This window comes from Panthera pardus, unplaced genomic scaffold (genome assembly GCF_024362965.1).
Source record: "Panthera pardus isolate Hobbes unplaced genomic scaffold, ASM2436296v1 HiC_scaffold_15, whole genome shotgun sequence".
In the NCBI taxonomy this organism is placed as follows: Eukaryota; Metazoa; Chordata; class Mammalia; order Carnivora; family Felidae; genus Panthera; species Panthera pardus.
Genome location: NW_026526710.1, coordinates 17,549,296 through 17,569,495, shown reverse-complemented (window position 1 = coordinate 17,569,495; position 20,200 = coordinate 17,549,296). Strand labels below are relative to the sequence as shown.

Here is a 20,200-nt window from a genome sequence, read left to right as displayed (position 1 = left end):
TCAGGAGACTCCAGCTCCTCCCTCTCTCCGTCCACCCGGGAACTGCGCTGCCCCTTTAAGAGCGCGCGGCCCCGCCCGCCCCCTCGGGCCGGAGCCGAATTCCAGGGAGGCGGGGCGGAGACAGCGGGCGGGTGCGGAGGCCTCAGCCGCGGGACCGGATTGCTGTGGCTCGGGCGGCGCCTCCCTGCGGCGGCCCGGCCCGCTCGGCCCCGCCGGGGCGATGCTCCCCGAGGCCGCAGGATGAGCCAGGTGAGCGCGGGGACCCCCAGCACCCCCTGCCTGGCGCACACTCCCGGGGACCTGGAGGCTGCGGCCTCTGTTCCCCCGAGCTGTGTGACCTTGGGCAGCCCCGCACCCTCTCTGGGCCGAAGCCCGGAGGACAGCCGGGGCTGTCGGAGGCCATTCTGAGTCCCGACCCGCACGCACCCGGCCTGCGGCGCTAGGGAGGCTCCTCGGAGGAGGCGGGGCCTCGCTCCGGCCACCGGGCAGCCCGCGGCGCTGGGGATCAGCAGCGCGGCTCAGGTCGGCCTGGCTTTGCCATCCTCTGCTCTGCGACCTTGAGTGAGCTCTTACCCTCTCTGCACCTCAGTTTCCTCATCTGTAAAATGGAGATAATATCACTGGCACTCAGCCCTGGGCAGGGACATTGAGTTTACTGTTACTATTACTGCTGTTACGTCGTTGTTATAATGGCACAGTCCTCACGGAAGGGGAGCTGAGGGAGGACCCTGCACCTTCCCAGAGGAGGTGGGAGGGGCATCAGCCTTGAGCGATGGAGCTAACCATTGCTGCGGTTGGGACCTGGATTCCTGTCCTGCCTGTCCATTGAGTGCAGGGCTGTGGGCTTCATCTCTCTAGGGCTCCGCTTTTCACCCACCGTATTGGGCAACAAGGATGCATTGCAATAAGGGCAATAAGGATCCCACAAATGTGTCCCTTTGTGGGAGGGAGGACACAGCCAATTCCCCCATTGCCCCCACCCCCAAAGAGCAAAATAGCAAACATTTATAGATACTAAATCTTTCACACAAATTATCCCATTAGGTCTTGCAAGGAAGGTAATATTGTACCCATTTCATAGACGAGGAAACTGAGGTACAGTGAACTTTCTCACAGCCAGCACACGCAACCAGGCATTTGGTCTGAGATGACAGGCTAGTGCGGATGGTCTGGGGCTTAGTCTGTGCTGAGTCCTTACAGCATTCCTGTGTCCCTGCCCACCCACAGTGACTCGGCCGGCCCGGCCATGGCGGACCCGGTGGCGGGCATCGCGGGCTCGGCAGCCAAGAGTGTGCGGCCATTCCGCTCAAGTGAGGCCTACGTGGAGGCCATGAAAGAGGACCTGGCTGAGTGGCTCAACGCCTTGTATGGCCTGGGTCTGCCCAGTGGTGGCGAGGGCTTCCTGACGGGGCTGGCCACAGGCACCACCCTGTGCCAACATGCCAACGCCGTCACTGAGGCCGCCCGCGCTTTGGCCGCTGCCCGCCCGGCCCGCGGCGTGGCCTTCCAGGCACACAGCGTGGTGCCCGGCTCTTTCATGGCCCGAGACAACGTGGCCACTTTCATCGGCTGGTGCCGAACAGAGTTGGGTGTGCCTGAAGTGCTCATGTTTGAGACTGAGGACCTGGTGCTGCGGAAGAACGAGAAAAGCGTGGTGCTGTGCCTGCTGGAGGTGGCGCGGCGTGGGGCCCGCCTCGGCCTGCTCGCCCCTCGCCTTGTGCAGTTTGAGCAGGAGATTGAGCGGGAGCTCCGCGCCGCGCCCCCGGCCCCCAGTGCACCTGCTGCTGAGGAGGATGCCACCGAAACTGCCACCGTGGCAGGGGCTCCTGCCCGTGGGCCCCGCATGACTCCCAGCGACCTGCGCAACCTGGACGAGCTGGTGAGTCCACCAGTGAGTGTGCGTGCTCATGGCCCTGCTCGTGCCCCCACCGTGCGCCAGCGATGGGACAGCCTGCCCCATGGAGTGGGTGCACATATTGAGCACCAAGTGTATACCTGGCCCCAAGGAGATAAGCAGACCCAGAGAGGTGCTGGTTGAGGTCACGAGACCCAGTAGGGCCTGGGATAAAATGTGAGCTCCCCACCTTATGCGCTTCCTGTGTGCCAGATCAGTTCCTTCATCCGGGGGGCCTCATGATTTGAACCCCTCTGTACGCACTTGAGTGGACAGTTGCATCCACAACATCACAGAGCTTGAGGTTGAGTGGGTACCTGTCATGCTTGGCCCTGAGCAAGGTGCCTGGCACACAGTAGGCTCTCAGTGAGTGCCTAGGGCAGGTCCCGGGGGGGGGGGGGGGGGGCTCTACAGGCCCACCCACTCCCCAGGGGCTTATCTGGGAAGCCAGGCCCAGAGCTGCCACTGCTGCTAGGAGCCAGAGGTCCTCTTAGGAGGACAGCATTAGCTCTACTGTGAGCACAGGAGGTGCTGGACCCCGCCCCCAGCTCCCTCCTCCTTTTCCCAGGACCTAGGTATCCCTGACACCCCCGCAGCCTGGCCAAGAGTTGCCTTCTTATCAGAAGGGCAGGACTATGATGTGCCTGTCCCAGAGTGGGTAGCCGGAATCCGTGGGCAGAGGCTGTCACCCCTCCCCTGTCTTGGGGACAGGGTCACCCGAGGCTCCACCTGCTCATTTCCTCTGGCTCCACTGTGGGCTGGGAGGCGGGCAGGGCCGCCCACATAGCCAGCCTGGCAGCTCCTGGCTTAGGGGCGGGGGTGGGGCATGTGGGCAGATGTGTGCCTGTGTGTGCATGCTGGGTGGTGTACTCTACGTGTCTTTGACACTGATGTGGTGTGGGTTCCCTGCACTCGTGTCCCATGGCCTGCGTCCTCCCAGAACCTGGCCTACCTGTGGGCCTCAGCCTACATGTCTGTGAAGTAGGTGAAGGGGGCAGGGAGTGAGGATGGGTTCCAGGGCTTCCCCAGGCTCAGGGGCCACAGGGTTGTGCCTCACTGGGGTCCCAAGCCCTGGCCTGACCACAGACCCTGACCTCCGATAGCCAGAGGGGAAGGAGAGCTGGTGAAAGGTCAAATGTAGAGGCTGCAACCAAGTCTGGGGCAACACGATCTATGTCCCCTTTCCCCGGAAGGACCTGCTTCCTCCTGACCCTGGAGCTGCTGACATCAGGCCCAGGAGGAGGGACTTGATCCCTGACCTCCAGCCTCTCCTCTCTGGCCTCAGGTGAGGGAGATCTTAGGCTACTGCACCTGCCCAGACCAGTTTCCCATGATCAAGGTCTCAGAGGGGAAGTACCAGCGTGGGAGACTCCAGTCTCCTCATCTTCGTGCGGGTAAGAGTTTGGGACTGCCCGGCAGATGGCAGTCCACAGTGGGCTGCCAGGCCCACCAGACAGGCCGTGACCTGTCCACGCTGGACTCCCACAGGTGCTGAGGAGCCACGTGATGGTGCGCGTGGGTGGCGGCTGGGACACTCTGGAGCACTATCTGGACAAGCATGACCCTTGCCGCTGCTCCTCCTCGGGTCAGTGCCCCTGGCAGGGATGGGGGGATGGGGGAGCGGGCCAGCAGAGGGCTTGTCTCTGTGGCTCCACCCTTCAAATGCCACCTGTCCTCTCACCTTGCAGCCCACCGCCCGCCCCAGTCCCGGGCCCGCACCTTCTCCCCACAGAGGGTGTCTCCCACCCCCAGTCCCCGTGCCGGCAGCCCAGCCCCTGGGGCTGAGCGGCGGAGCTCCCGGCCAGAGGTGACGCCCATTAGCTTACGCAGCTCAAAGGAGGGAACTGAGACCCCACTCAGGTGAGAGGCACTAGGACAAAGGGGTGAGGGGTCCAGAGGGGGCGGGCATCCGCCCTGGCCTGGATGACGAAGGAGCCTGTGCTCCAGAGTGACTCACCCTGGGAAAAGTTCCCGTGGGTGGGGGCAGGCCTGGCTTCCTATCTCCATGGCAACCCAAGCAACCCAACAACACAGCTGGGGCGGGCCCTGGGGGCTGGGCGTCGGCCAGTCCTACCGCTTCCCTCTGGCCTACCCAGGAAGCTGGAGGCCTGGGGAGGGGGAGCTCAGAGCCTGGCTTTTTCTGCTGCCTGGGGGTGGGGGTGGGGGGTGGGGGTGGGTGGTGGCTGCCGGAAGCTGCTGCCCAGTGGCTCACTTCTCTCTGGAAGTCCCCAGGACAGAAGCCCTTGATTGCCCCCACCCCCACCCCCACCCCAGGTGTCTTCCCCAGCCCCAACCCCTCAGCTGCTTGTTCCTTCCTCTGCCTGCTCTTCCTACACGCCAGTCCTCTCTTGAGATGCCCCATCTCTCTCTTGTTCCCCTGCCCCAGGGTCCGGGACCAGCTGCCCCCCCATCCCCGCTCCCGCCGCTGCTCTGGGGACAGTGACTCCTCAGCCTCCTCAGCCCAGAGCGGCCCCCTTGGTGCCCGCAGTGAAGAATCAGGCACTGGCTCCCGGAGGGAACGACCCAGCCGGAGGCTGACCACAGGCACCCCGGCCTCTCCAAGACGGCCTCCAGCTCCGCGCAGCCAGTCCCGAGACCGGCTGGATCGAGGGAGGCCGCGTGGGGCCCCAGGAGGCAGGGGAACCCAGCTGTTGGCCCCCAGCCCTGCCCGACGGGCCCGGAGCCAGAGCCGTGAGGAGCAGACCACGCTGCTCGTGCGCAGGGACCGAGATGGGCAGCACTCATGGGTGCCCCGGGGCAGGGTCAGCGGGGGCTCAGGCAGAAGCAGCCCCCAGACTCCCCGGGCTCGCAGCCCTGCAGCCCCCCGGCCTCTGCGGGTCTCCAGCCCCAGTCCAGAGCTGGGCACCACACCGGCCAGTGTCTTCCGCACCCCCCTGCAACTTGACCCGAAGCAGGAGCAGCAACTGTTCCGGCGCTTGGAAGAGGAGTTCCTGGCCAATGCCCGAGCCCTTGAGGCTGCTGCTGGCGGGACCCCCCCTGGACCAGCCTCTGACCCAGCTCGGCCCCCAGACCCTCCAGCTTCTGACTCGGCCTACTGTTCCTCCAGCTCCTCCTCTTCATCCCTCAGTGTCCTGGGTAGCAAGTGTGGCCAACCTGGGGACTCTAGTCGGATGGCCAATGGGCTGCCCGGACCCCGAGGCCCAGTCCTGTCCAGCTCTTCTGATGAAGGCAGCCCCTGCCCTGGTGTAGGGGGCCCACCAGATGCACCTGGGAGCCCCTTGGCTGGCCTGGAGCTCCCAAGGACCTGGGCACGGGGCCGGGTGGACACACAGCCAGACCGAAAACCTTCACGCATCCCAACGCCACGGGGCCCTCGTCGCCCATCTGGATCCACAGAGCCTGGGTCCTGGCATGCCCTGCACTCAGTGAGCCCAAGGGGAGAGCCGGATTCCTGGATGTGATGAACCAGCCCAGCTGCCCCTGGACCCCATTCCTTTCTTTCCTTTTCCTTTGTGGCCTTAACCCCTCTGCATCAGGGAACCCCCCCACCCCCACCCCTGCCTCTTGGGTACCAGACCTCATGGGACCAGACCCCTTGGGACCACATGGCACAATGGGACCTCTGTTGTACATTCCGGTTGGGGGATGAGCGTTGCTATTTAATTACTAATATTATTGAATGCCTTAGAGGAGGCCAGTGAGGACCCTTCCTGAGGTCCTCTGGCCTGCAGAGCCTGACAGTAAAGTATTTGTTCCAGCCGCTTGTGTCTGCTTCCTGGGGTACCTTTGGGGGCCCCTTAATCCATGTCGGGATTCTGGCATTAACTGCCAGGGAGCAATGCCTGGCAACTCTGGCCTCTAAGGTTAAGATCATGCTACCCGCCCAAGAAATGCTAGGTACACTTGTATGCTTGCATTGGTTCCCCCTTTATTACCTCCTGAGAGGTGTGATTTAAGATTGTCCACTGAAACCCCAGAAGCTACCTGAGAACTTCCAATCAGGTTCATAGCAAGTCCCTTTCATCCAGTGGGATTGTAACCCAATGAGGTCCCAGAAAGGATTTATCTTGCCCAATGTAGCTTGGGGCCTGGTTGGGTCCAATGAGGCACAAAGAGTCCTGTCGCCCAGGAGACTGGGTGGGAGGTTTCCAAATCCAATCAAGGAGGAGACTTTGCCTAGTCCAATCCGAGAGAAGTTGGGCAATTGCGTCCAATCCAGGTACCCGGTTCATCAAACTGGGACCCTCCCCCCACCATCGGCGTTGTCGTCCAATTCGGTCACATGAGGCTGCAGCGCGCCGGGTGCAGCGCCCCCTGCAGGCGCAAGGCCGGGTGCGCGGGACGCGCGCGTACCAGAGCGCAACGCAGCAGTTCGCGGAAGAGACGGAGCACGTGCCAGTTGTACTTGGCGGAACACTCGAGGTAGCCGCAGCGCCAGCCCCTGCGCACCAGGGCGGCCAGCGCGCGCCGGGGCCCGAAACGCAGCCGCTGCCGGTCCCGCTTGTTGCCTACTACGAGGATGGGCGCCTCGGGTGCGCCCGCCGGCCTGGGGGCCAGATGGGAATGAGGGCTGCGGTGCCGGACACGGACAGCCCACGGCCGGAGAACCCCCCACCCCCACCCCAAGGGGGTATGTACACTCCTGTGGCCGGAGAGCCGCCCCGGGAAACACGAGACCCATGTGGCCCAAAGACCGCACAGCTGGCAGGCCCGACACGCGGCCAGGACTGGGGAAGAACCTACCCACTACCCTCTGGCAAAGGCCCAACAAGACTGGCAAAAACTCCCCTCCTCCGCCCACAGACACCTGTGGCCGCGTCCCTACCTGGTCTCTGAGATGCGCTGCCGCAGCGCCTTCACGTAGTCGAAACTGTCCGGGCTGCAGATGTCGTAGACCAGCACGAAGGCGTCCGTGTCCTGCAAGCTCCAGTCCTTGGGGTCCGGCCACTCCTGGGGCGGGAGGCCGGAGTTTGCCAGAGACCTATTCTCACTGTCCCACGCCCAGACCCTCTGAAGGGACTTGACACTAAACCCACAGTTCATCCTCAGGCCTCAGCCGTCGCCATCTCCCCCGAACTCTCTAGGCCCCACTGTCCTCACAGTCGCCAGGGTAAAAATGCCTACCCGTGCCTGAAGCCCCTCAGCTACCAGCCCTCCTTCACTCTCGGCCTCCTCTCAGCCCACCCCTCATCCTCCTACCAGCTTTCCGAAGCTCAACGTGGGTCACGCCCCTTCACTCCCTCCCTGGTTACTACAGCTGCCTCTAGGACTAATTCCAAAGCACCAGGCTCCGTGTTCCCCAGGCCCTCAGAGATCACTGATGATGGGCAGCTGTGCACATTCAGGCCTCCCCGCCTAAACACATGCTGTTCTTTGCACGTGGAAGGCTTCTGCCACTTCCTTTAATCGAGACTTCACTCATTAGGGGCGCCTGGGTGGCTCTGTTGGTTAGGCCTCTCACTTTGGCTCAGGTCATGATCTCATGGTTCGTGGGTTCAAGCCCCACATCGGGCTCTGTGCTGACAGCTCAGAGCCTAGAGCCTGGTTCGGATTCTCCCTCTCCCTCTCTCAAAGATAATTTAAAAACAAAACAAACAAACAAAAACCCAAAAAACTTCACTCATCATTCCAGGGTCAGCCCAATTGTCACCCCCCTCTCCCCCCCCCCTCCCCCCCAGGAAGCCCTGCTTAATCCCACTTGCTCTTTCCTCTTCACCTCTCCCAGGCATCCAGCTCCAAGAATTCAAAGTCTGTCCTGGACTTTGCATAAATTAAGGAAATGAGGCTCTGCTCCAACCAAGTCACAGGAATAAGGGAGCAGAGAATGACAACTCCCCCCACCCCTGACAGTGCACCCCTGTGTCTGGCCCCTTTCTCCCTCACCGAGGCTCTGCTTAAGGTCCCAAACATACAATGCTCACCCTCAGGAAGGCACAACCATGCTCCGCCATGCACTGATCCAGACCCACCAGTGGAGGCAGACAAATATACAGGCACTTACGTGTGTTTCAAAATCCCCTGGCCTGTTCTTGGGCAACTCCAGGCCGGCAAGAAGGAGAGACACACAGACCACCAGGACACATTCATCGTTCAATCCATGAACACAGTTGGGCACTCCTGGGCTGTCCAGGCGGACATGCACGTGTGCACCAAGCACATCCCCACCCCCCACACGCTGTCACACGCCCCTGCCCGCCCTTCGAGCCGCTACCTCTGGACCCCCGGGGTTCTGACTCGGGGGAGCGCCGTCGCCGTCCCGGATGCTCAGGTCGTAGACCGCGCCGTCGAGCAGCACCGCGGGCCGGTAGAGGCGTGGCCCGTCCGTGGGCCGGTGGCGCTCCGGGTAGTCACCGAACAGGAACTGGCGGATGATGGCCGTCTTGCCCACGCCAGGGGCGCCCAGCACGGCCACCCGCAGGCTGCCCCCCATGGCCCGCGCGCGCTGCCGCGCCCTGCGCTGGAAAGCCTCATGGGCCAGCGCCGCGCCGTGCGCTCCGCGTGCCCAGCCCCGTGCGCCCCGACCCCACGCTCCTCATCGCCCCCTGGAACACCCGGGACCCGGAGAGGCCAGGCCAGAGGACGGAGCAGGCGGCGGGAGGGCAGACAGATAGTCGAGCAGGCCGACGGAGGACGCACGAGCAGCTCCGGCAGGTGCCGGAGCTCGGGAGAGAACAGACCCCGCCGTGCGCCGCGCAGACACCGCCGCCTCCGATCCGCAGCGAGACTGGGGGCTCCGCCCGCAGTCGGAGCACCGAGGTCCGACCTCCTGGCCGCGCGGGTCCTGCAGCGGAGCGGGGCGCGAGGACAGCGCTGCCTCTCGGAGCCTCCGTCCCTCTGTCCTTCTGTCGCTCCGGCGCCCTGAATCGCCTCCCCAGCCAGCGGCGCGAGCGAGCGGGCGCGCGGAGCCTCCCGGAGGCGGAGATGAGGTAACCGTCTGCCCGCCCCTCCTACCTCCCCCTCTACCCACCCGGGACGCCCCTCCCGGGAAGGGTCGCGGGAAGGTGACTGGGGCGCAGGGAGCCCGGGGAGGGACCCAGCCCCCTCCGCGTCCCGCGCTCCTCTCACCAGCTCCAAAATAGAAGTCCCTTCCCGCCCACGTCCGCGTCCGCTCCTCCAAGCACCGCTCCCCCAAGCTGGCTCCAGACAAACCCAGCCCGCTGGAGTCAGGCCTCCAGGGGTCGGATCTGGCCCCAGCTGCGTGACCTTGGGCAAGTCAGCGCACTGCGCTGGCTCTCTGCTCCATATTCATCACAGGCAAACATCTTTCTTGAGAACCTACTACATGCGGGGGCCCTTTACTAAGCTGTTGCTTAGTGATCACTGAATCTACAGCCTTATTCTGCTTATCTCCGTTTGAGAGAAGAAAACAGGCTGGAGAGGGGACTCTTCAAGGTTGGGGGACAGTGGGTGGCCCCTGACCCACAGCCTTGTGGTCTCCTCTAGGGAACCCTCCCGCCTTTGTCCTACACACAAGGGTAAATGGCCAGCATTAAACAATGTATCAAATGGCCATCATCCAGGTGGGGCTGAACAGAGTGTGCTGAGCTCAGTACACACTGGGTCACAGCAGCTCAGCCCCAAATCCCTGTCCCAACAAGGCTGAAAGATCCAGAAACTGGTCAACACCACCTCTGTCACTGCTAAGGCCAAGTTTTCTGCCTGAGCCTCCACCTGTAGCTTCACTCAAAACCCAAATTCCCACCTCCCTGGAGCTGGTGAGAAGCTCCTTAACCAACACAGCCTGGAAAGTTTGGGTTGGTCCAGCCCCCCATCCTCTGCCTCTGCTTGCCTCCTCCCTGCAGAGGAGGGGCTCCCACTTCTCTGACCAGATAGATGCCCAGGCACTGGGTGAAATGTACAGACATCAGTGTTTCTGCACTGGCCAAGAGTTTTCACTTACCCATCTTTTCAACAAATATTCCCAGTCTTACTGCTTGCTGGCACTGGAGGGGGGGAGGAGAGGAAGAGGGAAGGGGAAAATCCTACCTTAGTAGAGTAGGTTCTAGAACACATGGGATCCAGGAATTGTAGGAGCAGAGACAATAAGCCCACTCCAGCCTGAAGGAACTGGAGGAGAGAGGAGCTCAGCCCTGAAATGAGGAGAGGGTGCATCCTCCAGGAAGCAGGTGATGGCAACAGAAGATGTTTCTCCAGAGCACTGGTTGTGTTTTCATCCTCCCACGTCAGATAGGGAAACTGGGTCTGCTTTCACTCTTCTCCTCAGCCTCTAGGGAGCTCAGAGTGACTTGTGGCTACCTCTGGCAGGTGTTCTAGGTCTTCAAGCCCAGCGAGTGGGGACTCCTGGCTTCATCTTCCTTTCCTGCCATGATTCTTTCCCTTCACCCAACTATCCCACTCATTTTCTGACATTTCAAGCTTCTGGGTTTTGTGAGCTGCCTCAATTCCTTGTGGGGAACAAGGCTGAGCATTAATAAACTAAGCCCCACTTCCCTTTTGGCATTCAGCAGGGTGTGCGGCTGACATCAGGATGGTCTTCCTTAAAGCCCTGGTGGGACCCACACCTCTGACTGGAGCACCCTCTCTTCTTGCTCTTTGGGAGCAAGCCCACTCTTGGGAGCCAGTTCTGGGTATCCTTCCTCTAGAAAATCTTCATTGCTTCACTGTCGGTCAGAGTGCCTTCCTGGGCAAGGCTTCTTCAGGACCAGCAAACAGGGCTGTGTGTGTGTGTTTTGTGGGGGTGGATTTCTGGGTCCCAGTGTGGTTTTTCAGTGCATGGTTTGGGAATGATGAGCATGTCCTAAAGCTCCTACAAAGCCCTGCAGACTGCACAGGGGTGACCCATTCCCTAGGAAACTCCTGCATCAGCACCCCTAAGCAGGAGTCCCCATTTAGCACAGGCCTGTGATATGCCACACCTGCCCCAGAGCCATGTGCTCACTGAGGCCCAGCAATGGGATGCAGTGGTTTGTCTGGGACTGCCTGGCAGGAAAGTGACAGCACAGCCACTGGAACCAAGGACGTTTGGGCCGTTGAACCAGACTTTCTGAGCAGCCCAATTTTATCTGGGCCCAGGGACCAGAGGGCCTTCAGGAGACGATCAGCTGTCATCGGTGGCCACTGAGCTATGACGGGAGTGGGTAGCCCAGGTGCCAGGCTTCCCAAAGACTAGCAAGCCAGAGAACTCTGGCTGGGGTGTGAATGTCAAAGTTTCCATCATCGGTCCCTTCACTCCTTCCCCGAAGGAGAGGCAGCCAGGGTGCTGTCTGCTGTACCACGTCTCCCAGGCTCCTCCCAGTCTTCCATGTGGTGCTCCAGAGAGCAGTCACCAAGCATCCATACATCTTTTCCTTCAGGACTTGGTGCTGGGCCCGAGGTGGCCGAGCTGGTTCCTGCCTGCCCTCTGTGGCTTGTGAAAGAGCCACACATGCAGCCAGGTACTGACAGGTAGAAACAGGAGCACTGTGCTGGTTCAGGCCTGGGGGCTGAGAGGACCGAGGGGAGACACTGGCCCTATGGAGGTTGGGGGCTCAGGAAGGGCCTCATGCCACACCTGAGCTGAGCCCTGAAGGGTAAGCTGCAGAAAGCTGGGTGGGCTGGGAGGCTGTTGAGAGGCCCTGGGCAGGGGCAAGCACCAGATGGAGAATTCTGAGCCCACAGCCTCCCAGTGCCAGCCCGCTGGGCAACCCCCTTCCCTACCACCTGTGCCCACATGGCTTCTTCCCAACTGGCCTGATACCAGCCCTTCCCTGGGGTCGAGCACCCTGGACTGCATCCAGCTCCCAGGGGCATTTGCTCTGGACCATGCCCCTGACCACGAATGTGGTCTGTCTTGTTAATGACAGCACGATTCCATTTGTCCCAACAGTGACTCACTTCCGGAGCCCTGGATGGCGGGGGGTGGGAGGGAGTACCCCTGTCTCTCAGATGCTTGGTGTGTAGTGGGTCCTTGGTCATCATTATAATGCCACCCATTGAGTGTAGCGGTCAGCCTCTTGAAGGCCATCAGGACACAAGGGGGCAGCACAGAGCAGGGCTTCCGGGCCTCTTGAGTTCGAGGCTTCTTTCCAGGAGTGTGTTATCTGTGCAAGTTACTTAAACTCTCTAAGCCTCAGTTTCCCTCTCTGTAATGGGATAACAACGGTCATGACTTCACACAAGTTGTTGTGGGATGAGAGGAGATAAAACGGACAATTTTAATTTGTCTAAAAGCAAGACAATTTTAGTAAGGTTGGGGAGGGACAAGACTTGTAAATATAAAACAATTTCATTTTTATATGAAAATAGCTATTAGTTACAACACGGTGGAGGGACATGGGTGTCTACACGGGTAAGTACGCACAGATATTTCCTAGCTCCGCTGCTGACAGGGCCTAGAAGTGTCACCCCAGGAGAAATAAGCACACCCAGCACCTAGATCTTGGTTTCTAAGGCCACTCACCAATGAAAGGAACCATGCTCCTTGGAGAAGTGGCTGATGCTAGGGTTGGGACAGGACTGATACGAGATGAGCCTGGAGCATCATGTAATGCTGGAAAGTAAGGAAGTTGCAAAGAAACAAAGGGATGGGTGCATATCAAAAGAACAGAGGGTACCCAAAAGAGCTCCCAGTGGCCAAATTGGACCAATTTAAACAACAAAATAAATAATGTACTTTTAGATTGATTCCAAATTGGAAAATAAATATCCACGAATCCAAACTGACATAAATGACTGAATTAATACATAAATACAAGAGAAGAAACAAATTCTTTCCTACAGAAGAATTTCAAATAATGATGTACTACTCCCTGCCCCCACGATCCTTCCAGAGTGTAGGCTGCACTTGGTGACTTTGCTTCTAAAGAACAGAATAGGGAAAGAGGATGAGAGTAACTCCACAATGGAGAAAGCTGGAAATACCATCTTGGCCAAGTGATCCAGCCTAATGTGACAGTGATAGAGTCTTATCAATGGTGTGTGCCCTTGATCCGATGTGATGAGAAGGCCAACTCTCTGGCCTTCTTCCTAAAAACCCACAACCCCGATCTAACCACAAGACAGACATCAAACAAACCCAAACTGAGGGGTAGTCTACACTATACCCAACTAGTACTCCTTGAAATTGTCAAGTGATAAAAAACAAAGTCTGAGAAACTGTCACAGACCAGAGGAGCCTGAGGAGACACAGCAATCACATGGAATGCGGGACCCAGGATCAGAACAAGGAACATGAGTGGGGAAGCTGGTCAAATCTGAATAAAGTCTGGAGTTTAGCTTAAAAATTGTATATTCACATCACACACACACACACACACACAGAAAGAAAGAGAGAGAATGGATGGGGTGCCTGGGTGGCTCAGTCAGTTGAGTGCCTGACTTCAGCTCAGGTCATATCCACAGTTCATGGGATCAAGCCCCGTGTTGGGCTCTGTGCTGGCAGGTGTGGAGCCTGCTTGGGATCCTTCACCGCTTGCACTCTCTCTCAAAATAAATAAACTTAAAAAAAAAAAAAAAAAAGGAATGGAAAAGAGCCCATTTACAAAAAGGAACCAAAAAAAAATACTCATGAATCTTTGTAAGAATAAAATAAATGTACATACAAGAACTTTTAAAATGAATAAAACTTAAAATATTAGAGATGGGGCCCCTGGCTGGCTCAGTCAGTGGAACGTGCAACACTTGATCTCGGGATTGTGGGTTCAGGACCCACACTGGGTATAGAGATTACTTAAAAATAAAAATATTCCGGGGCACCTGAGTGGCTCAGTTGGTTAAGCGTCTGACTTTGGCTTAGGTCATGATCTCACGGTTCATGAGTTCAAGCCTGTGTCGGGCTCTGTGCTCACAGCTCAAGGCCTAGAGCCTGCTTCGGATTCTGTGTCTCCCTCTCTCTCTGCCCCTCCCCCACTTGTGTTCTCTCTGTCTCTCTCTCTCTCAGAAATAAACATTGAAAAAAAGTTTTTAGTAAAAAATAAAAATGTTCTCTGTGCTGACAATGTGGAGCCTGCTTGGGATTCTCTCTCTCTCTCTCTCTCTCTCTCTCTCTCTTCCTCTCTCTCTGTTTCTTCCCCACTTGTGCTCTCTCGTTCTCAAAATACATTTTTAAAAGTCTTTAAAAATAAAAATATTAAACAAAATATTACAGAGACATAAAGCATGAACTGATGGAGAAGCATCAACTTCTCTATTTGAATATAAAGATTAATGTTATTATTGACATCATTATAAGAACATCAGTTCTTTGTTCTCTTAGGTAATGTAAACATTTGGTGTGATCCAAATAAAAATAATACCACCAATTTTTTTAATAATGTGTATTTATTTTTGAGACAAAGAGAGACAGAGCATGAGCATGGGAGGGGCAGAGAGAGAGGGAGACACAGAATCCAGAGCAGGCTCCAGGCTGAGCTTTCAGCACAGAACCCGATGCAGGGCTCGAACTCATGAACCATGAGCCAAACCATGAGCTCGAACTCACGAACCTGAGCCAAAGTTGGATGCTCAACCGACGGAACCACCCAGGCGCCCCAATACCATTGATTTTTTTATTTTTATTTTTTATTTTATTTTTTTTAACGTTTATTTATTTTTGAGACAGAGAGAGACAGAGCATGAACGGGGGAGGGGCAGAGAGAGAGGGAGACACAGAATCGGAAGCAGGCTCCAGGCTCTGAGCCGTCAGCCCAGAGCCCGACGCGGGGCTCGAACTCACGGACCGCGAGATCGTGACCTGAGCCGAAGTCGGACGCTCAACCGACTGAGCCACCCAGGCGCCCCACCATTGATTTTTTTAAAGACAAACTAGTTCTAAAGTTCAATTGGGACAAAGAGGGGGAATATAAAATGGTACTGTGAATTATGGAAATACAAAGGTATGATACTTTATTTAGTTATTTTAATGTTTTTGGGTTTTTTGTGTTTTTTTTTGTTTGTTTTTTTGAGAGAGAGAGACAGCACATGAGCAGAGGAGGGGCAGAGAGAGAGGGAGACACAAAATCTGAAGCAGGCTCCAGGCTCTGAGCTGTCAGCACAGAGCCCAACAGGGGACTCGAACCCATGAACCACGAGTTCATGACCTGAGCCGAAGTCGGACGCTTAACCAACTGAGCCAACCAGGCGACCCAAAGTTACGATACTTTAACAAAAAAACAAAAAAACACAGTAGCCAATGAATAGACAAATTCTCTGGTAGAGAACAGAGTCCAGAAAAGCACTCATATACATATGGAAATGTAGTCCATGTTACAAATGACATTTCAGCTCCGTGGGGAAAAGATGAATTGCTCAGTGAATGGCATACAGGCAACTGGGTAACCATCTGGGAAAAGACAGAGTTGGATCCCTACCTCGTCCCAAACATAAAGCCCAGATGGAGCAAGATTGAAATACACAAAACTAAGATCAGACGAATAGTAGATCAAGCAAGTATAGAAGAAATTAAAGGAAGATAGCATAGGAAAACCATTTCGGAATGGAAAAGTAAAAAGGCAATAACAAGATGGGAAGAAATAATGACATATCAGTAAGAGGACAACTCTACAGAAAAAGATGGGCAAGAAATAGGATGAAGCAGCTCACAGAAGAGGACATACAAATGGCTTGAAAGCACACAGACAGAGGCACACTGAAAACACAGTAAGGGAGCACTTTTCACCATCAGTGTGGGGGTCATTTGTGCAGGGGTGGGGGACGCAGGCATGTCACTCCTGGCTGGCAGGAGTGGAAGTTGGAGAATTTTTGGCAACAGCTACCAAAATTATGAGCGCACCTACCTCTGACCCAGAAACTCGTGCCTGAGGAATTTATCCATGTGTAAAAGTCAATATCCTTTGCAGTATCACTTGTATTAGCAATACCCTAGAAACAATTCAATGGGCATTGCTGGGCTATTGGTTCAGGATGGTACCTCCGTTCAATGGAAATGCATACAGCCCTCAGAAAAAGGCTTGAGGACCCTCTCTGTAATGGGCTGATAATGGAAAAGTCTCCAAAATCTAAGTATGGTGCAGACTGGGGTGTACTCCATGCTACCCATTGTGTAAAAAAAGCGGGGGGGGGGGGGGGCTGTATTTGACATCTTTGAGTTTCTCTTATTTCTTAAAAAAAATTTTTTTTAACGTTTACTCATTTTTAAGAGACAGAGTGTGAGCAGGGGAGGAGCAGAGATAGAGAGGGAGACACAGAATCTGAAGCAGGGTCCAGACTCCTAGCTGTCAGCACAGAGCCCGAGGCGGGGCGCGGACCCACGGCCCATAAGGTCGTGACCCAGGCTGAAGTCAGACGCTTAACCAACTGAGCCACCCAGGCGCCCCTCTTTGAGTCTCTTTGGAAGGTAACACTGCATTCCTTTGGGAAGAGGATTGAGGAGTAGGATTTTTCACTTCTTTTTTTGCCTTTTGGATTTTGAGTCATGTGAATACATTGCCTTCTCAAAACAAGAAGTACACTTTAAAATATAAAATGCTACACCCTCTGGTCCAGCAATTCTGGAGCTAGATCCTACAGCTACATTTGTGCCCACGAGCGAGGACGTATGTAGGCAGATATTTACCACACTGTTGCTTGGACTCACAGAGGATGGAAACTGCCTGAATGTCCAGCAGCAGACCCCAGCTAATGGCAGCCCGTTCACCCGTGAAATTCTGAGGTGTGCCTGTTTGCACTGATAGGTAAGGAAAGCAAAGGGCTGGTAGCGTCTGGAAGGTGCTGCCGTTTGTTTAGTAAATATCTCCACGGATTTGCTTGTATACGTGCACAGAATATTCCTGGAAGAAAACCCCAATCTAGCAACAAAGTTTGCATTGAGGGAGAAAAACTAAAAACTGAGGAAGATGGGAGGGATATTTTGTATGGCTTATCTTTTCCCATGGTCCAGAAGCTAGCCCTCTCCATAGGGAAAAACAAAAAACAAAAAACAAAAAACAAAACCCAAAACAAAAAACAAAACTAAAAACAAAGCAAACCACTAGCTGAAGAGAAAAAAAAAAAAAAGTAAAATGAGGTCCCCCCACAGGCCTTACTTAGCACAGTGTCTGGCACACAGGGAGCCCATCTGGCCCCTGGGCATTTGTTGGGCCCTCCAGAAATACCTGGTTGTAGACAAACTCCTCAACTGGCTGGGAAGGCCCAGAACACTTGAGAATCTTCTATAGGACACTAAGGCTCCCGAGAGGTGTCAGGCCCTGAGAGGGGGCAGGCCTGAGCATATCAGGACCAGGGAGTGCCACGTGAGGAGGGTGAAAAGGCACGTGATGAGCCCTCACTCAGATGAGGGGAAACAGGGAGGCTTCTGAAGGACAGAACTGGGGCTGACCGGCCATCCCCTAAAGCACTTCTCCTAAAGGCCTGGGCCCCAGTGGTGGCCCTGGCTGCTTGTTTTTTGGATGCAGTGATGTGGTAAGGCCCAGGCTTGGGGAACTGGGGGTGAAGATGCTCTCCCTGCCTCAGTTTTTCCCTGCAAATGTGGACTCTGCTGGGCCCCATCATGCCAGGTGCCATGTGACTGGGGGAAAGGCACAATCATGGTAAGGTCCCGTCCACAGCTTTATACAGGACCCAAGGTGTCCAGTGACAGTCCAAGGTGCTCCGTCCCAGCAGGCCAGTCTTTCTCATCAGCTCTGCCTCCTCACCCCAGTACTCAGTCCTGGGCCTCCTCATCCATCATCACCCCGCTGCAGACAGCTACCCTACACTTCTAGTCTGCCCTCCGTGGCAGAGAGGTGTGGAGCCATGACCTCAGCCAATCAGGGGTGGCAGGCGACATAGCAAGCCAGGGTAAGCCTCATCAAGGGCTCAAAACCCTGTTTCTCTAGTCCACCACTGAGGGTACCACAGCTGTGTTGGTGTAGGGCCTTCTGAGCCCGGGACTTTCAGGTAAACTGAGAACTGGACTGTGCAATCAAGGGATTTGACCACTCTAGTCTTTTCAGTGCCAGGGGTTAAGAGGTGGGTCAGTGGAGAGCCAGGTACTCCTCCTGACACTGTTCTTTCAGCCCCTCCAGAGCTAGGAAAGCAACATTGGGTCAGAAGCAGGCAGTGCAGGGAGTGGCTGGGCTGAAATGGGGTCAGGGCACCCAGGCTGCTCCCCCCGCAGTGGCAGGCTGAAGGCCCACTGACCACCAGGCACTGAGAACCACAGGCAGCTTTGGCTGTTGGGGCTCTGCCCAGGGTCTGGCTGCCCTCCAGTGCCGGCACTGGAGCCACAGGGGACGTCCTTAGTGGTAGCTGGGGTGGGCACCCGCTTAGTACCCGCACTCAGCCAGCCGCAGACGCAGAGCGGGGAGGAGCCTGCCCAGACAGGCCTGGCGCTTGGCCTACCCGACTGTTCCCTCTCTCCCGCAGCTGCCCCCGATCAGAGCACCTCCCCACCGCTCCGGGGAGCCTTCCTGATGGCAGGGAGCTGAGGAAAACCAAAACAGAAGTCAGCCTTCTCAGGCAACATTAAAAGGCAAGACGGCTGGGTGGGGTTAGGATCAAGGGCAGGAGAGGTGCCAGGGAGACGAGCAGGCCTCAGAGGTCCGTTTTTAAGGACAGGGTAGAGGAAAAGGCACTGTCCTCAGAGAGCCAGGGGAAGGGCTGGGCACACAGCTGGAGCCCTTGATCTTGGACCCAGGACCACACCCAGAAGAGTCTCAGGACCTGACACACTGGCCAGGGACACGCTTGATGTCATCATTTTTATTCACTTTCTGTTTTTGAAAATAAGAGTCAACATACATTTTATATACATGAATATATATATATATATATATATATATATATATATATACATACATACATATATATATTTTCTCTTCTCTATGTATATTATAGTTACTGCAGGGGTCAGAAAACCATCCTCAACCACTCGGAGGCAATTTTCAATTCTGACATTTAGTGGAAGGGGAAAAAAGTGTCCGTGATTGCCAAAAGCAGAATCTTTCTTTATTATTAAACAGCAGTACAGGAAAACCTAATGGTCTGTCAGACACAACTGAAACTTGAGAGGCCAGGGGGAGGGCAGCAGACACTAAGGAGAAACCCCAAAGAAACCCCAGATAGGAAGCACCGCGCTCACCCATGTACCCCATCTCTCAGCCCTGTCTCTGCTTCAGCAACACAGGGGACGCCAAGGACTATATTGTAGGCAGTGACCGTCCTCAGGGGCAAGAGAGGGAGTGGGGTGAGTGGGTGTGTACAACTGCTAGGGGAGCAAGAGTCTGGGCAGGGGCTCTGGAAGTTTCTGCCCAGTCTTGCCCATGCGGGTCAGTGCTCAGGAGGCTGTGGCCCAACTGGCACAACCACAGGGCCCCAGCCTGGGTGGATGCAGGAGGGAGGGTTGGGGTGTAGGCCCTGGGAGCCCTAGACCCGACAGAAGAGCTCCCCACCGCCCACCAAGGGAACCTTCCACACACACCAGGGCAGCCTGGCACGAGAGCGGGCAACAGGGAAGACCTCTAACACTGACCCAAAAGAGACTGAAGGGCAGGGGGCTTCCTGGACCAAGAGCCCCGAGGAGGGAGCCACACGCTCACCCTTCAGGCACCAGCTGGGGAAAAGGAAGAGAAGAACCCTGGGTCGGCCGATCAGCTTCTGTGGCCCCTCTGGCTCTGTTTTCTTTGGTCCCCTCCTCACCTGACCCTGTCAGCAGCAACAGAAGAGGGGAGTCCCCGAGCTTTCACTCCAGGTGGAATGCTGCCCCGCCCTGAGGACCTAGGTGGGCCCGGCGGTCAGGACCAGGGAGCTCCATGGGCGGCCTTGCTCGACCTCTCCGGGGAGGAGGTGCTGCCACTCCTGGGGGGCTCCTCGATGGGGCTGGCAGAAGGCTGGGACGGGCACTGGATGGGGCCTCAGTTCTTGAGGATGGTCTCATAGGCCTGGTACACATGTTGGGACACCTCTGGCGCTCGACATTTCAGGGACAGCTGCAGGGGGGGAAAGAGAGGTCAGGGGACGGAGGACTCAGTTCTCTGGGCTCCTCTCTGGGGCCGGGAAGGAACACAGGGAGGGAAGAGAGGGGGAGAACCAGATGGAAGAGTGCGGTGTGCATGTGTGGCCTGGGGGCAGCACAGCTGGGGCAGATGTGTGGTAAAGCGGAGTGGGTGGCTGCTGCGTGGACCAAATATACTTGCAGCCCACACACCTGCTGTCAGCCCAGCCACCACGGCCCTGCTGGCAGGCAGCGTGAATCATGAGCTGGAGGCTGTCAGGGAATGCCCAGCCCCCACCCCGCAGAGCTGCTGGGGCCCTTCACAGCCTGTGGAGGGCTGGGGTCTCTGAGGAGGCAGGGGGCCGAGAGGGAGCAGGCCTCTGCTTAGAGAGACTGGGGGGCAGGCACCGAGGATTCTTCCTGGCTTCCTGCACAGGAAGTTTTGCCGCATCGTGAGCCTGGAGAGTAGGGAGAGGCAGAGGAGAAACGAGTGCCGC

The 20,200-nt window shown here is 56.6% G+C and overlaps 3 protein-coding genes across 11 annotated transcripts in view; 1 reads left to right on the top strand and 2 right to left on the bottom strand.

Moving 5' to 3' along the window:
• The first annotated feature begins 99 nt into the window (after window positions 1-99).
• Window positions 100-5,615, top strand: GAS2L1 (growth arrest specific 2 like 1). The gene is given in 7 exon segments (XM_053902189.1): window positions 100-249; window positions 1,228-1,879; window positions 3,180-3,254; window positions 3,256-3,288; window positions 3,383-3,479; window positions 3,583-3,754; window positions 4,281-5,615. Coding segments are annotated over 6 exon segments (2,046 nt in total). The 5' UTR covers window positions 100-249; window positions 1,228-1,246; the 3' UTR covers window positions 5,317-5,615.
• Window positions 5,616-5,766: 151 nt separating this feature from the next.
• On the bottom strand, window positions 5,767-8,953 carry RASL10A (RAS like family 10 member A). Of its 2 annotated transcripts, XM_019426581.2 has the most exons (4): window positions 8,067-8,953; window positions 7,857-7,892; window positions 6,681-6,805; window positions 5,767-6,401 (listed from the first exon to the last, which is right to left on the bottom strand). In XM_019426581.2, exons 1-4 carry the CDS (start codon window positions 8,283-8,285, stop codon window positions 6,134-6,136), a joined length of 648 nt encoding a protein of 215 aa, XP_019282126.1. In that variant the 5' UTR covers window positions 8,286-8,953; the 3' UTR covers window positions 5,767-6,133. The 2 variants fall into 2 exon arrangements, with proteins under 2 accessions (XP_019282126.1, XP_019282127.1); XM_019426582.2 differs by lacking the exon at window positions 7,857-7,892 and having other exon boundaries at window positions 8,067-8,946.
• A 9,743-nt stretch (window positions 8,954-18,696) lies between these two features.
• AP1B1 (adaptor related protein complex 1 subunit beta 1) overlaps window positions 18,697-20,200 on the bottom strand; it is an 85,215-nt gene continuing 83,711 nt past the window's right edge. For all 8 annotated transcript variants that reach the window (XM_019426592.2, XM_053902187.1, XM_053902188.1 and 5 more), the window contains one exon: window positions 18,697-19,698. In XM_019426592.2, the coding sequence (XP_019282137.1) occupies window positions 19,624-19,698 (75 nt within the window). In that variant the 3' untranslated portion in view covers window positions 18,697-19,623. The remainder of the gene's footprint in view (window positions 19,699-20,200) is intronic.